The sequence below is a fragment of the Canis lupus genome, chromosome 10 (assembly GCF_048164855.1).
Source record: "Canis lupus baileyi chromosome 10, mCanLup2.hap1, whole genome shotgun sequence".
Taxonomy (NCBI): Eukaryota; Metazoa; Chordata; class Mammalia; order Carnivora; family Canidae; genus Canis; species Canis lupus.
In genome coordinates, this window is record NC_132847.1 from 22,775,213 (window position 1) to 22,792,480 (window position 17,268).

At 53.2% G+C, this 17,268-nt stretch overlaps 1 protein-coding gene and 2 long non-coding RNA genes across 7 annotated transcripts in view; 1 reads left to right on the forward strand and 2 right to left on the reverse strand.

The window, feature by feature from the left end:
• The window catches only part of FSTL4 (follistatin like 4), a 398,415-nt gene that overhangs the window by 104,148 nt on the left and 276,999 nt on the right, over positions 1–17,268 (reverse strand). For all 5 annotated transcript variants that reach the window (XM_072841011.1, XM_072841010.1, XM_072841007.1 and 2 more), the window contains one exon: positions 16,076–16,199. In XM_072841011.1, the coding sequence (XP_072697112.1) occupies positions 16,076–16,199 (124 nt within the window). The remainder of the gene's footprint in view (positions 1–16,075; positions 16,200–17,268) is intronic.
• LOC140641341 (uncharacterized) lies at positions 57–12,259 on the forward strand. The gene is made up of 3 exons (XR_012037874.1): positions 57–184; positions 8,238–8,399; positions 11,437–12,259. It is a non-coding gene; the product is annotated as an uncharacterized lncRNA (long non-coding RNA).
• LOC140641340 (uncharacterized) lies at positions 5,558–10,114 on the reverse strand. Its single transcript, XR_012037873.1, has 2 exons — positions 9,316–10,114; positions 5,558–5,773 (listed from the first exon to the last, which is right to left on the reverse strand). It is a non-coding gene; the product is annotated as an uncharacterized lncRNA (long non-coding RNA).

Genomic DNA, 17,268 nt, shown 5'->3' on the forward strand with positions numbered 1-17,268 from the left:
CTTCTGGCATCTTTGTGATGAGAGCTGTTACACCCTTCTGTTTCCATGGCGTTCTTCTGGCAAACATCTTACAGCCTTTTGGCCTTGTCTTTGCCCATGTATTCCTTTCTCACTGGAGACTGAACCCCCTGGGGGCAGAGGCCACATCTTACTCAGATCCACCTTGCTGATGTTGCACATAATGGTATGGTGCACTTAACAGATTACAGTGTAGTGTGGACATAGCTTCTGTATATTCTGGGAAACCAAAAATTTCCTGTGATTGGATTCATTGTGATAATCGCTTTCCTGCAGTAGTCTAGAACCAAGCCCCCAGTGTCTCCGAGGTATGTCTGCTGTCCAGTGAGCTCTTTGTCCTCACCGAAACTGACCTCTCAGCTGCATTTGGCACAACCCACCACTTCCTGACTCACTCTTCTCTTGGCTTCCAGGACATCACACCTGTCTGGTTTCCCTCCCACCTCTCTGGCATCTTCTTCATACTCTTTTGCTGGCTCCCCTCGTCTCACCTCTCCCCACTGGAGACTCTTCAGGCCTCATCTGCCTACCCTCACCCACTCAGTGACCTCATCCAACCTCATGGCCACCAACAGGTTGAGGACTTCCACCTTTTCATCTCCAGCCTGAACCTCTCACCTGAGCTCAGTCTTGTGTGGCCAGTTCCCTGTTCAATGCTGCCATTTGGCTGTCTGGTGGGCACCCCAACCTCTGTGTGCTCCCACATTAACAGCTGCTCTTCCCCACCTAACCCTACTTCACCCCCAGTTAATGGCAATCCCAGGCTTCCAGTCCTCATGCCAAAACCCCCTCTTTTCTCGTAACACATCCAGCCTATCAGCAAATCTTTTTGGCACAGTCCTTCCATATGCACCTATAAACTGACCACTTTTCACCACTGTCCTGCCCATTGCCTGCATGCTAGCCATGTATGTCTCCTCTGGACTGTTGCAACAGCCTCCTTAACTTGGCTGCTTGCTTCTACCCTTGCCCTGTAAGTCTTTCCTCAGAATAGCAGCCAGAGTGATTCTTTTAAAATATTAAGTCAGATCACGTCATTCCTTAACTTGAAACCATCCCCCAAAGACTTTCTGTTTCACCCAATGTAAAAGACAAGTCCTTATGCTGCTTCTAGGGTCCCCCGGGATCTCTGAGCTCACCTCCTCCTTCCTGAGCCACTTTAGCCGCCATGCCTATTCTTTTTCTTTTTTAAAGATTTTATTTATTTATTCATGAGACACACAGAGGCAGAGACATAGGCAGAGGGAGAGGCAGGCTCCCTGTGGGGACCCCAATGTGGGCTCCATCCCAGGACCCTGGGATCACGACCTGAGCCAAAGGCAGATGCTCAACCACTGAGCCACCCAGGCGTCCCCACCATGTCTGTTCTTACCTGAGGGCCCAGGATGTGTCTTCCCGAGGTGACCTCATGGCTAGTGCACCTGCCTCCCCCTACATCTGATGCAGCAGGCCCCTCTGAGGGGCCCTCCCTGAACTCCTGTATGCCCCTCACTTGCCCCTCATCTTCCTCTAGCTGTTATTCTCAAAATACTTCTCATGTTCTAATCTGTGTTCCTGTTGTGGCTTATCTGCGTCTCTTCCCTGGAGTGAGAGTTTCAGAGAATGAGGATTTTTGACTATTTTGAAACTTGCTGAATCTACACGGCTTGGGGCAGTGTCTGCCAGGGACTATTTGTTGTGTGAATGTGCTCTGCTTCCAGGGCTAAGCACTTTTCATCTGCAGACCCTCCTTGGGGGCTGGCGGTGGTGGGGGTATCATGCAAAGCTAGGCTGTACATTCTACAGTGGCAACCCTGAGGCCACATGGTGGTGGGGAATGAGCCTGCCTGTCTGGACCATGGCAGACTGCCCTCTGCCCGAATCTGTAATTGCCCCCTTTGATGGAAAATATTTTGGAAAAAAAAAAAAAAAAAGGCTCTATACAGGAGACAAGAGTTCATGCCAAATAGTATCACCAAAAAAACTGTTTTGCACGAATGTGTCCTGTTCCACATGCCAGATCTCAAAAGCACTTTGCAAAACGTATTAATTGATTTTTATAACATCTCTGCCAGACAGAGGAGGAATCAGTCCCCTGAGCAAAGAGAGAAAACTCAGTTTTTGTGATTAAATCAGGCACAAAGATGGAGCAGGGGAGCCTCAGGGTTCCAGGAGTGGCGTTGGGTGCTCAGATCTGTCCTCAACTTAAAGCTTAGACTCAGTTGCATGTGACTTTGTCAGAGATGTGCTGGTTGTGGGGAGGGGCTGTGGCCAGAGTGCCTGGTTTTGAATCCCCAGCCTACTGGCTCCCCATTGGGTGATTTAATCCTTCTGTGCCTCAGCTTTCCCAGGTCTAAAAGGGGGATGAATGGTATTCTTTTCATTAGGAACACTGTAACTAGATACTGATAAATGGGTCAACACTCAATAAACGTTATTAGGAATAGCAGTGTCACAGCAGAGCCACTGACCACAGCCTCTTGCTGCCTGCCCGGTATGTGTGACTCCTGTGTGCCTGACTGGCTGCAGCTCCTTTGTCCACTCAGATCCACAGAAGCTCTGGGACTGGACACATGGAGCCTCAGAAAGTATTTGCCAAATTACTCCCGATTGCACTGGGACTAGGGCTCCTGGAGCCCCACAGCAGTCCTTCACAGACTCTAGAAGCAAGAGTGCTTCTCATGGGCTGGTCTTTGTGGGCTAGGAGGCTGGGGAGTGGGGGTGGGGTGGGGGGGCCCAGCAGTGTCCCCCTTTTCTGGATACACTCCCACTCTCTAACCACCAAGACCAACATTTGCCTCATTTGAGGTGCCACCAGGTCCTGCTGGAATATGTACTGGGGTCAAGTGTCAAGAGTGACATGAGTGGCCATATAGCTTAGCTGGAGCTCTAAAGTCCAATTCTCAGGTCCAGATCCTGGCCTGTAGGTCTGCAGCTTAGAGATGCAGGCAAGTTACTCAGGTGCTTGGTGCCTTTGAGCCTTTTTTGCAGAAAGGGACTAATGATCGTTCGTCCCTCATAGACGGTTGTAAGGATTAATGAACTCACTTAGAGCAGTACTAAGGCACACGGTGAGCACTTAGTAAGCATTGGCTATTAATGCCGTTATTACCCAAGATTAATTATATGGCTTTGGAAGCAAGCTCTACCACACATCATGGGCCCTGTAAGGCTCTGCTTCTGAGCCCTGGTGCCTCTGCAGCACGTGGTGGGTATCCTGCCCACACGTCATGGGAGGGCCTCCCTGTTGTGAGGCCTGAGCTGTTTCCTCAGTAAGCAGCTTAGAGACAAGGTAACAGGGCCAGGCCTGCCATGGTCACCGCCGTCCTCCCAGGGCCTGGCCCAGAAGATGCCTGGAGTGGGCACCGGGCAGGAATGAATACGAGAGCAAACATTTATCTGTTGCTTCAATCTGGGGTATTTCCTTAAACTTATACTTCCTGAGAGCTTCCTAACCTGTTGCTTTTGTGACTTCAAACACCATGGTTGCCACATCTGAAAGTTTCCTCCAGTAAACTAAGACCTGGTGCTGACACATCTGATAGCTGCTGGGGTGTCTTGGCTCGCTTTGGAAGGTTGCTGGCCTCTACAGAGACTGCAGGGGCAGCCTCCTCCTGGCCACCCAGCCTGGGCATGCCCATGCCTCTGAGCATCCCTGTCTGAGTGTTAGGGGCAGGGCCTGGCGTCCAGGAGGCCATCCCTATATATTTGGTGGGCCTGACACCTGGCTGAGGCCCTGTGGCTATGCTATTGTAAGGACCACACTGTCCTCCTGTGATGAAGGCCACCTCCCGTCCCCTGGGTGACCTGGTAGACTGTCTGTTTACAGACATTACAGCGCCTCTGTTCTTCAAAGGGCTGGGCTTGGTGCAGCCAGTTTAATCCAACACAGGCCTTTCCAAGTTGAGCCATCCAGCCTCTGGGCTTGTGAATATTTCATGTGCCCAGCTGCCTAGCCACGGCTGCCCACAGAGGGGCTGGGGCCCGCCTTCTGGAGGCCAGGGATCATGGGCTGGATCTGGGTCTGTGCCCTCACCCCAAAGCCAAGATCAATGCCCTCTCCTTACTTCAAAGGGAAATGGACACATGAGTGCAGAGGCTTAGGCAGGGCTCACATTGTTAGATGACCGCCCCCCGCCCCTACCCGATCCCATATCCATTTAACCCTGGGTCCCTTCACCTCTCCGAAACCACCACTGCCCACGGCCATTCATCAGCAGCACATCCAGCTGCTGTGAGTTCTGCTTCCCCTTCTCAAGGGCTGCTTTTGAACTCCAACCAGGAGGTGCCTGGCAGATGGGGAGGCAGGGAGGCTGGGAGGCCACTGGGAGTCTGGGCATGAGTAATTCAAAGTGGACAGTCAGCCTGTGAATGATGGAGAGCTGACTCTGGGGGCCTGGGAGTCCTGCTCAGCCCACACCTTCATTGTGAACTCAGAACATGCAGGAAGCACACTGACATGGCCTTCCAACGAGGTGCCGCTGATCACCACCTCTCCATCCAGCAGAAGCTGCTGCCACCCTGAAGGCCACAGCTCCAGCACCTGGACAGTCTCCCCTTGTGGTTCCCTCCTGGGCCCTCCTGGCTGGGAACATGGTGTATGCACATTCTTGACTGGCAGCCAGGGGAGGAAGGGGCTCTGCGATGGCGGGGCTGGGAGGTTAAGGCCCCAGGAAACGTGAACAGGACTCTGGACCGTGTAGGGCAGTCTCAGAACGTCTATAGGGCAGACCTGTGCAATTAGGTTAGGGCATACTGGGTGCCTGCAAGGCTCCTTTCAGGTGGGAACCCTGCGGCTCTCTTTCCCAGCCGCTACTTCCCTTACAGCCAACCTCCTTGCTGTGGAACATTCCTATTTCTTTCATCGGAGCTCCATCAGGAAGTGCTGGCACCAATGCCCACCGTCCCGTGGGACACTGATTCTGTACACACCCCATACCTGCAAGTCCTCCGGGGTCCCTGGACAGCCACAGGCACGGTCACAACACGGCAGGAGGCTTGATCCAGCCCACATCTCACATGCACCACATTCCTTCCAGGCGGGGTCGTGGCCCAGGAGACATGACGATCACTGTCTCCAGAGTCTAAGTGACACTGGTCCACTGGGTCAGCAACTCCAGGTGTTAGGGGTCAGCTTGGGAACTTGGTCTTGTTTGACCTCTGGTTCATTTGGGTCCAGCTCTCAACTCACTGCCATTTGTCATGTCTGAGCTGGCTGCAGGTGGCCTCCACAGGCTGTTCCATTCCCCACCGTGCCCTGTGCCCTGTGTGCTGAGTGACAGCGACCTCTCCCCCCCACAGTGGCCCGATATGGCTGGTGCGTGGAGGGTGCCTCCTGCCAGGGCTCCCTGGCTGTCAGCCGTTAGTGGTGGCGCGTCAGCGAGTTTCCCCGATTGAGGGGTGCTCTGAGCACTCATGAAGGCGCCCCGTGACTCCTGCTTCCTAGCTGTCCTCTCCCTGACTTTGAGCCTGCTGTCAGGCGCCGGCACACTTCTCGGTGCTGCTGCACAGAGGTGGACTTCGGAAGTTGGGACCAATGCAGGGGCTAGATGGGGCTGAATAGAGGAGTCTCTGCAAGTGCATTTATTTGTGACAGCTGGCAAGGGATGGGTGTTTGATGGGGTTTGTGCTGAAGAGGAAAACATCTCTCCATGGGGGACTTGATCACTCGGGAAGCAGGTGGATGCCCGTTCTATGTGATGGGGGGCTCCTTGGGGTTTCCGTCTCTCGGTAGAGCTGGAGCTTGCTGGTCCTGAGGCACTGTCTTTATGGTTGTCTGAAAGGGATGTAGGGGACTGTCTGAGACACCTGCAGCACATGAACTCGGACATGGGGAACCAGACAGAGAATGCAGGTGCTGGGCTGGGCCCTTGGCAGCCGCACAAGGGGAAGGCCATCAGACAGGGTTCAGCCTCACTGATTCCACACCAGGCCCTACCCTCGGTCATAGACCACAGCGGTCTCTCTGGAACCGGGTCTCTCTAGGGGAAGAAATGGAGGGTCCTGGTTAGAGCAGGACATGTAGCCAGGGCCCTAGAGTCAACAGGACTCAGTTTCCCTGGGCCTCAGTTTCCTTTCCTGCAGGACTTGGGGGGTGAGGAAGGAGACCTGGCAGGTGCCTGGCACAGCATTTGGCATGTGGCCAGCACTCAGGTCAGGAGTGGCTCTGCCTACAGGGCTTGAGAGCTTTGGGAAGACAGGGGAGCCCAGAGTGGCTACTCGAAAGAGCCACCCACCAGCCTATACCTCCCCCTCTGCCACCTGTGGAGAGGACAGAGTCCTCTGGGTCCAATTTCCACTCCCACCTGGATGTGATTTGCAATCCCGACAAGTGTACAAACAGTTGCTATGCCTGAAGCACCTGTCTGAACATGGCCCGTGCCATCTGGAGGGGAATGGTTCTCCGAGGGCTCAGCTTACAGGCTGCCTGGGGCGGCTCCCACACCAGGCTCCTTCCCACGTTCCCTGGGCAGATCACGAACACGTATGCAGCGGGACAAGGAATGGGATGGTGCTGGGGGTGCTGGCATCCAGGCCGAGGCCCGACATGGGAAACCACTGCCAAGGAGCCCCATGTTTTAGAGAGTGACGGTGGGCCACTGTGTAGGGGTGACCCCTGCTGGAGGTCCTCAGCTCAGCCTCCCCCTCAGCCCCTGGGTTCGTTGGAAAGTCTTTCACAGAGAGAACAAAACTGATTTTCCTTCACGTGCCTCTGCTGAGTCCAGCCCTTGTTCAACAAACTAGTTTGGCCTGTTTGCTTGTCCCAGTATCAACCTGGCGCCCTCGGGTCTGAGGACGGCAGGAGCTGTCCCAGGCAGAGGCCAACGTCTGAGGCCCCCAGCGATCTACCAAATCCTGGGGGAGCTGACATGGAACTCAGGGCTTTGAGCAGATGGTTGTCAGGAGGCTTGCCTCCTACCCAGAATTGGAACCTATGCTCCTCCGTCAGTGGGCAGCACCTCCCGCCTTCCCAAATCACTGCAGAGAGTGCTTAAATCTCCGTCCTCCTGTTGGCCTTGGGCCTCCTTAACAGAGTCCAGCCTGGGAGCACTGGGGAGGGGGGGAGGCTTGTCAGATGCCAGTGTCATAAGGGGATCTGAGGGTGGCTTTGTACTCTCGGGGGGGAAAGCTAGCTCTTGGGCAGAAACAAGTTCCACCAGGAGAGCGTGAGTGGAATGGAGCACGGGGTGGGGCTGTCCAGGCTGAGGGGGTGACTGCAGATTACGTGGCGCCTTTCTGCCAACCTAGCGATCCAGCAAACCCAATACCTCTGTGGAGCTAACCGAGGGTGGGTAATAAGATGACCTCCAGCACTGAAGGGAATCCCCGGCTTGCTGTTCTTCATTCTCAACTGTTACAACCACTCTACCTTTTCTCTTTATTACCAGTAAAAAACATCTATCACGGCCCTTAATAAGCACCTACTATACACCAGGCTGAACATCTACCTTACGGAAAGCTCCAAGCTTCTCCCTCTCTGCCCCCCCCCCCCCCAACTGGAACAAAATGCCCCAGGCAACAACAACCTTGCCCCTCAGAGGCAGCCTCCTTTGTGTCTCCTTCCCTCTTTTCTGCCTCCTGGGTTTGTGGCTGCCCCGATCCTTCTGCTGCAATCTTCACGAAGCCACTCTTGGTGCTCTGACCTCTGCCCATATTTCAACTGTCTACCATCTTCCCTGCCCTCAGCCTGGGGGGAGAGCCTGACGGGGGCTGGGCCCTGGGCCAGGGCAAGGTGCCCTCAGCCTTTGGGGCTGGAGGGTTGCCGAGTCACAGTCACGATAAGGCAAGGACCAGTGAGCCACCTTGGAACACTGAGGGCCCCCCAGTGCTAGGGAGGTAACACCTGCCACCCAGGCCACCCCCACACTGAGACTCCAGTGGGACTGACAGGCCCGGAAGGCGGAGGGCCTGTCAAGTTCAGCCTTGCCCTCTGGGCTCTTGCCTGGAGCCGGGGGAAGTAGCCTCGGCCTCAAGGGGCCCTTTTGAGATCTGGGCTCTGGGCTGCTCTGCCATTCACATCCCAAGGTTTCTCAGCACTCAGTGCCAGGGAGCAAGCTTGGAAATCCGTAATGTGACCTTCAGTGCTTAATTGCACGTTGAAGTCCTTTGAAGTCCTCACAAAAGCTTTGCAGAAACATTGAGATTTACGAGGACAATATGGTGCTATCCTGGTAAGAAGCTGACATTTAAATTGTTCTCATTTTATATCTTTGTAATGAAATTCTTTGTTTCCTCTGCAGCCATTTCTGAGTATTTGCTAACATTCAGAGAGCTCTCCATACCATGCAACATCTCAAGTTTCTCTGGAGCGCTTAATGTCAGGCCGGGCTGTGTGACAGGAGATCAGAGCCTGACCTGCAGACCTGCTGGGAATTCTTACTCGGGGAAAACCCAGGAACAAGGTATACAGCTATCCTGCCCCTGCCTCTCCCTCCAAGCAGAGGGTTTAAAAAAAAAAAATCACCAAAGCATCATATTTTAATGAGTTTTCTTTGCAATTTGTATATAATAGATTTTCAATAACAACCTGTAATTAGTTCATTTTCTACTATTCAATTGCTCTGCACCGAGGCCATTGACAGCTTCCAGCTGGGATCTTTAAAAATGGAAAGTGCTTGAAGACTCAGCTCCAGACAATGCTGGAAACTGCAGGCTGATAATGCAGCTGTAAGGAGCAAACCAGTGAGGATGGAGATGGGCAAGAGGCAGGAACTGGCGCCAGCACACAGCAGTGCTGGCTCAGAACCGACCCTTCTAGAGTGTGATGAGGGGCGGGATGGCCCCACCCCAGAGCCCTGGTGTATGCACAGGGGTCCCTGTTTGGCAGCCCAGCTCCCCAGTGATCCTCACCGAACATCACCCCCACTCCAGGGGCCGCCAATGGCTTTTCCGGCACAGCTGGGGCAGAGAGGTGTGAGCGCGCCCTCAACTGCGTTTGTGCCCTCAGCAGAGGAGAGCAGCCTGGAAGGACAGAGCTCGGGCACTGGGGAGGCTCCACACACAGCAGCCTTGCTTGCTTTCCTGTCCATCATCAGTGGAGACTGGAAGCCTCCAGTGGTGAGAGCAGCTTCTGAGGCTAAGTGCAGCCCTCCAGCTGGACACCCGGGGCCCGGCCCGGGGACTTCCCTGGGCCTGTACATCTGCAGACCCCCGGAAGGCTGGCTGTGGGCTGGGAGAGGCCGGCGCGGATCCAAGCGAGGTGGGCTTGCTCCTGCCCCAGCCTCTCCCTCCCAGTGCCGCCCCGGCAGCCATCGGCCCCGACAGCCTCCTCTGGCACCCCCGGCCCAGTGCCCCTTCAGGGCTGCACGCGTTACCCACCTGTCCGGCCACCTCTCTCTTCGTCCTCTGCCTGGTTATCTCCAACGTGGCGTTCAGGCCTCAGCTCCCATGTCCCTTCCTAACCTCTCGCTGGAAAGCAGGTCCTCCCAGCAAGCCCCGCACCCAGTTATTCTCTGCCCCAGCTCCCACTTTGTTTCCATGGTTGTCTGTCTGCCAACGTGGTTGTCTGTCTGTAAGCTCCTGGTGGGCAGGGTCTGCCGGCTGGGCTCACAACTCTGGCCCCTGCCAGAGAGCTGCTCTGGGCCTCTTTCCTGATCTTCTCCCTTCCTACCACTCTCAGCCTCTGGTTCTGAACCTGTCCTCATGCGTGGTCTTGCTTCCCTGGCCTGGTGCCTCTGAACTGTACTGGTCAGCTGGCCTGCTCTGCTCTGGCACTAACCTGATCGGGGAGTGGGGCTCTCCGTGTTCAGTGGTTTTGCTCAAGAGGCCTGCCCTCCTACCCTGCCAGGGCCCAGCTTTGGAGGGGGTCCTCCAGGGGCCAGGCTCTCCAGTTTTCCAGAGGGCATCCTGTGTCATCCTCTGTGGGTGTCGCCTTTGCCATTGTGATGTGGCCTCAGATGGGAGGGAGGGGGCCCTGGGGGCCCAGCAGGGGTTGTGCTGGGTGGGTGTGTTTCAGGTTCTGGAAGCTCCACTCAGAGGAAGCACAACCCCATATTCAATGCTAAGGAATTTTCCTAAGGTGCACTGATATGCACAGAGATGGCAAAGCCAGCCTCCTGGTGGGATGGCAGGAGCCCGAGGGCCTGTGCCTGGTCCTTTCACAGCCAGGGGTGGGGCGGGGCTGGGGCTGGGCTGTGGGCCACTGCGGAGCTGAGCTGCGGCACAGAGCAGGAGCCCTTATCTCCACACACAGTTGTCAGAGGTAGAGGCAATTAAGCAGCGGGCAGGTGGCCTAACAGCCTAACAGAACACTTATCCTGAGGAGGGCTGAATGGCCAATTAGTGGCCCTGGGAGCAGGATGTGAGCTTTATGTGGCAAGGAGCTTTTATCTTCATTAAGGAAGCATTAGGCCAATGTGGGCATCGGGGCTTACCTCGAACCCCAGTCACTCACCCAGGTGATCAGGGTTGTCTGGGCTGCTAAGGAAGCCACCAGGGTACCCTTGCTGGTCTGCTCCAACTTGGCTGGTGCTCCCCCACCAGGGGTCCTGCCTGTGGGACTCCAACAAGGCACTTCCTCTGCTCCCCCTGGAGATGGGCAAAGACCCTCTGGGACCTCTGGGGGACAGTCACACTGTGTTTGGACCTCTCTGCTTGCCACATGTATTTCTCCTCATACTTCATCCCCTCACTGAACGCACATGTGCCAAGGGTCTCCTGGGTGCCAGACCCCACTCTAGGCATGAGCACACGTTAAGCAAACAGCCTTTGGGATCGTGGAGCGTCTGCACTAATAGGGGCAGGATAACAATGACAGGGCACAGGGTACTGGGCTGAGATCTGGGGGCTGTGGGAACACATGCAAAAATTTTCATGTCTGTCACTGACCTCCCCTGTTCATGATCACTTAGCACTTACCATATGCAAGGTATCACTCTAATTGTCTTACGTTATTATCTCATTTAATCCTGAGTATGCTTCTGTTGTGGTTTTTATGCCACTTTATAGATGAGGAATTTGAAGTTCAGCTTTAGTGCTGGTAAAGAACTATCCAAGGTCACATAGCTAGTAAGTGGCAGAATGAGGATCTGGACCAGGTTTGATACTTAACCATCAGGCCACAGCCTTGTTATCGTGTAGAGGTGAACCTGAGGATGTGACCACGCAGAAGAAGATGTGCGGGGCTCTGTGGAAGGAAGAGAAATCAAGGATGACTTCCTAGAGGGGGAGACCACTGAGCTGGGACTTGAAATTTAGGGAAACCCATTGTAGGGACAGCGAGATTCTCCTTACTAGAGAATGCTGATGAGTTGTCAAGTACGTTTAAATGCATGAGAAATCTCTGGAATTAGGCATTTGGGCTTGAGCATGGTTCTGCTACCTGCTGGCTGTGTGACTGTGGGTTAGCTACTTAAATGTTCTGAATTCCTATCTCTTCTGTAAAATTGGGTCATAATACTTAGTGCTGACGCATGATTAATGTTAGGTGTTGTTTTACAGGACTCAATATCAAGAGGTCCACTATCAACTTAAGTCCTAGTAATAAGCAGAATGATTCAGATGGTACCCTGACTTCAGCTTCAGGTGCACATAGCGAGCTCATATGGAATCCTCTTTGGAAGCCCTCTCTCTACGCCTGAGGTGAAGAGAAAGCACCATCCCCTCTGTCCTTGGAGTGGCGGGGAGACTCCCAGTACTGCTTGTGTCCTAATTTTCAATTCCTCCTTTGGCTGCTCCAATTTAACTGTTTTATACCTCTGAGTAAATGAGGGACCAAAGATAGTGAATCAGATTTTTGGACACGTGATTTGCAAGTCTTCTGTGAGGCAACCAGTTTCTCCCTTGGGGGTTAAGGGTGTCATGATAGCTGGGGCGTCTGGGTGGCTCATTTGGTAAAGTATCTGCCTTCAGCTCAGGTCATGGTCCCAGGGTCTTGGGATCAAGCCCCTTGCTGGGCTCCCTGCTCAGCAGGAGTCTGCTTCTTTCTCTCCTGTTGCCCCCTCCCCCCGCTCATGCTCTCTTATGCTCTCTTTCTCTCTCTCAAATAAATAAACAAAATCTTTAAAAAAAAAAAAAAAGGGTGTCATGACAGCAATGGTCTGGGCCTCCACCAGCACTGGGACCGGAGCACAGGGATCAGTTGCTCTCCAAACTCAAGAATGGAAGACATAAAGTTTTTGATAGACTCCATGCTCTCTACATTTTGCTACTCACAAGAATTCAGGAACCAACGGAAGAGGATAAAGCAGCATCCTCGCCATCTGAACGGAGTCTGAACTCATCTCATACAGATAAGGAGCCGGATAGGCTGGATGCTGTTTAGGTTTAGCGCTGTCTCAGCTCGGGGGTGAGGGGTGTGGGGCGAAGGCGGGGGAGGGGTGCTTGGGGGCCGCCTGAGATAGTGGGTCCGGCATGGTGTCTGGCCTGTGGCTGGCATTCCTCATTCCAGAGGATAAAGACATGGAAGGCTAGGTGTGCCTTCCTTCCATTTTGCAGCAGTGATGGCAGAAACGCAGCTATAAATTCGCCAGGTGACCGTTCCATCTGTTTCACAGAGTTGCCCTGGATACAGACATATTGCCGTAATCAGATGAAATCACCGTTCCCTGCCTGCGTGTCTGGAGCCGAGGGAGGGTGTCCTGCTCCCACACAGGCGGCTCCCCACGGCTCTCTGGCCGCAGGTTCTCCTCCCGGACATGACGCATCTGTGGTCTCAGAACATGAACCCGTGAAGCCTTTCATCCCACACTGCTCGCTGCACAAACCCTTCCTTCCCGTCCAACACATTGCTCTCACAGGATTAATTAAAAGGACAAGTATCTTTCTAAAAAGCAGAAGAAACTTCTAATGAATTTAAAGTGAGAGAAAAATCCTCTTTCAGGAAACATGTTTTCCCCACGATCCCAACCCAAACATTCAGAAAAGTGCAAAAACATGCATTATTGAAAAGCTTTTTGAACGAGCAACTTTTAGATTAATTTATTGTGATGAATGGACAGGGCCGGTGCGCATCTTTCTGGCCAAGGACCCTGGAGCCTGGGCCTCTGCCTCCCAGCAAGGAGCAGTGGTTCTGCTGCCCCTGTGTGTGCAGGTGGAGGGGAGGGTGGAGGACATGTACTCAGAGGGCCCTGTGTCCTTAGTTCTGAGATCCGGAATGCCAAAAGCCACTTGGAGAGAATGTTTAGGTGATAGATGGAAGCCCCCCTCCTATGTCACTCCTGTCACTATACAGAGATGCAGGTGATGGGGAGACTTAGCTCCATGTGACAGTTGGACAGAAGCGACTCCCATGGCTGAGGGACCTGTCCTCTGCACCCCTGCCTGGAGAGGGGTCATCTGTTCTGCACAGACAGGAGGAGGGTGCAGCCCCACCACAAACCAACTCAGCTGAGTACAACAGCCACCAACCTGGGGTTTCCGGCAATGCCCTCAGCCAGCTGCAGACAATGCAAACACTGGTCCAGCCTGAGCTAAGCCAGCTGCATGAGAAGACATGATTTAGGAGACCCTCTTCCCCTAATACCAAAAACTTAATACAACCCACTTCTCAGGGAAAAGTCCTCCAAACCCATCCTTCCATAGAGTGGCCAAGTCTTGCCAGGAGTCACCCCAAAGACCCTGTCCTGCTTGGTACCCAAGGACACCAGCAAAAAAAAAAAAAAAAACAATTTCAAAGTCTCAGCCTTTGCCAGCCCATCAGCTCTGGTGTTTTAAAATTAAATCCAAAATGTTCTGCCGAAATGTTTGAGATATTACTCTCTGAGTTTTAGTGAGGTTTCCTTAATGTCCATTGATTTCTGGGTAATAAGTTGTACCTATATGTCTCATTTCAATTACCTATTTAACATTTACTGAACCATAAATTCATTCCCAGAGCTATGGGAATTCAGCATAGAGTTCCTATGACTTTGAAAAACCATTGACACCACATGCTTTGAGTGGCCACATGTCAGGCCTTTAAGGCTGGGTGAACTCATTTTGTGGCTTCCTTAATGGCTGTGAGTTTACATTTTATTGCATATCTATTTTTTTGGGTTGGGTTGTGATGAATGGTTTGGCTGCCTGGTTCAAAACAAGTCCAAGGCGACGGCAGAATTCAATTTGCTTTAAAAAATGATGATTATAAAGCTTTTCAAATAATAATCCAGGAAGGAAGGAAACAGATACCACCTCACTCTGCATGGCCAGAGGCGAAGCAATGACTTCCCTCCTCTCCCACGGGTAGCTCACGTTTATAATGATCTTCATTAGAGAGGCCAGAGAGTCCTCTTTCGTCATGGGCAACTAGGACACTCCATTTCCTCGAGGATAAAGCCAGCAGTTTGCTGTTTGGCCTGGATTGATTCCCAGGAACAGGACTCATGGAGCAGAGGCTTCTGCGGTGCCGGGTACCAGGATTGAGCTAAGCAGTACCATGTTCTGCTTAGTGATGTCATCATGAGACATCTAAATAGTGATGCCTGGTGCAGCCTGCAAGTCCTCGAAGTCCAGCCTTGGCCCCTAGCTCCTAAAATGTGCTGACCTTTCCTTTCCTAGCATCTTTTGCAAAGAGGCCTGAAGCTAGAAAGCATCGCTGGGAATATCTTAGAGCTGTCCTCAGGACATTGGTTGCTGCTTTCCTGACATGGAGAGCTGCTCTCCCTGTCATCTGCCCTGACATCTCCTCTTTTCTTGTTCACGTTCTATGGGATTAGAGTCCTCAGGGGGTCTCCATTTGGGAAAGTGGAGAGAATACTGCAGGAGGCAGTGGTGAGGACAGAAGGGAGGGTCTTGTCCAGGGATGTGCAGGTCAATGCCTAATGACTGGCTCTCCAGAGGAAAAAACATCCCCGCCCCTTGCAGCATTGGTGTGGTATACATTTCTGCAGTGGAAATATTCCTACCATGGCTGGTTTAAAGCTATCAGTTGTTTAACTACAAAATTCCTGAAAATCTAATAATTGGTTCTCGTGAGCTAGGTCTAGGGAACTGCTGATACTGCCACACATTCTAAAACTTTGAGATTTATTTCAAGGCATAAATTACTCTATCCACAATACAAATACCTCCCACAGCAGGTGAAGCCTACCAGTCATTTACACCTTATTATGAAATACTATACGTCGATACAAGTGTCAGGAGCAGGCAGGGAGGAGGAGGACGGGGAGCCTAGCTAGTCACAGGATATCAAGCAGAGCCCTGTAATTGGGGTTAGACTTTGAGCCTTGGCAACAGGGATGCTGTGAACCAGAAAGGCACCTGCCACCACCAACCCATGTCAAGCTCATGGACACTTCCCACAGGGAAGAGTCACATTCCTTTCTCTCCTCCTGTCATATGAGGACCTCTGCCTCCTACCACAAGAGCCCTTCCTGCCAATGAGTCAGGAGGCCTCCTTCCCAGGCCTGGTGAATGTTTGCAATAATAGCACCAAAGGGATGTCAACGCGGAGCAGGAATACTTTTCCGAAAAGCAGAACTCCTGGTAGAGGTTGGGGTTGGGGGAGAGGATGCCGCGATCTGTGGTTCAGAATCCTCACCGCACCCTGAGGCTTTCATATTTACTCCCTACATTCCAGGGCCTGCTGTGGGGAGCAGTGAGCTTGCTGGTCCCGTCCAACGATGCCCCACGCAGGAACACCAATGACCTGCTTTAAGCCAAGGCCGAGTGTTATTAGACATAACAGGTCTTCCTCTCTTTGGGCCCAAGAGTGTCCCCTCTCTTGTCTCACGTTTGGGCCTGGCAGTGCCATCCCCTCTGCTCACTCCTGAACTATGTGAGCTCTCTGCTGAAGCTCCCTACTCCTGCCTGGCCAAGCCTCCAGAACCCTCCTGCAGGATTTGCCCCTGGTGCGGCCAGGCTGCAGTCCGGAGAAAACCCTAAGAGCCACTCCTTCCAGGCACAGTCATAGACTCCCCCAGACACAGTTCACCATCCAGGGCTTCTCTAACCATACCAAGGAGAGCCTTTCTCCAAAAGGAACAGAGCAAGCGCTCCCTCTTCCCACCCATGCTCCTTTTGCCCTTTTCTTAAAGCTCAGGCTTGTTGCAAAACAAATGCAAACTGCTTTCATGTATAAAAGAAACAACTCAAGGGTGACTGCAGAGCCCTGCAGCCCAGAGGCTGATTGCACATGGACCCTGCCCTGGGGCTGACTTACGGAAGGCTGTGTAGAGCTCGTGGAGGGCCAGGGAGCCGTCATTGTTGTAGTCATCAAATCGGAGGAGGTCGCTGGGCGAGCACCCCAGGAAGTCCTCCTCCAGGTCCTGCTCCTTCAGCACGTGCTGTGGGTGGGGAAAGGGATGAGGTCAGAGCAGGGAGTGAGCGCAGGGCTGTGGGTCTGGCTGGGAGATGGCTCAGGTCAAGAGTGGCTGCAGTTGCCGCCTGAGAGGGGGGGTGAGGGCTCCTGTGATAGCTCCACGGGCCATGGGGAGCACCCCACACTCTGCTTTTTTCTTGCCTGTCTCTCTCTCATTCTAGAGATAAGGCTCATAGAGGGCAAGGAGTTTCCCAAGGTCACCCAGTGGTGGGGGCAGAGTCAGGGCGAGTGTTCAGGCATTTTCCTCTCCATCTGGGTGGACGGACCCCCAGACAGTCTCAGGCCTGGTCCTTGGAGATCCTGGTCTACCCTTTTCTGCCACAGATGGGAAAACAGAGAAGAGAGGGGCTTGATCAGATCAACTCAGCAAAGAAAGAGCGGCTGAGTTCCCAGAGCATGGGAATCAAGGGCTCACGGTTCCCAGCTGTGTAGGGCGGCGAGGTCACTGGTACATCAATGATGCCTGGCTGCCTTCCCTTGCGCCTCCCCAAAACCATCCCTCCCAGATCTCAGGACAGCACCTCGGAGCCACAGCACCCTTCCCCCCAGAAAGGGGGCGGCTGCCATCCTATGACTTGGCCTGAGTCCCTGGCCTCTGGCTGCCCTTGGGATTCCGGCATGGTGCTGTGCATGTGTCCTTAGGAACTTTTCTCTGCATGTGGCCTCCTCAGCACCATGGGCCACAGGCCAAAAGGTGATCCGTGTGGAAATTCCAGGCACCCTCTCTCAGCTGGAGCCAGAGGCTGGGGTGTCTGGAACTCAAGCCGTGCAAGGAAAGCGCTCAGGATGAAATCTCAGAAGAAAGGAAATGATTTCACTTTATTTGGGGGGGGGGGGGCAGGGGAGGCCGGAGACATTTTCTCTTTATTTAACAGTCTCAGCTTGGCCTGCTATATTAAAGGCAATTTAATGTGATAACATTAAAAAAAAATGACCCTTCACCCAGCAAGTAAGTGTTCAATAAAAGGGAGATGAACCATAGCGCTGGAAATCAATCTTCCAAAGATGGAAATTTCCCCTTGTCTATTTCTGCA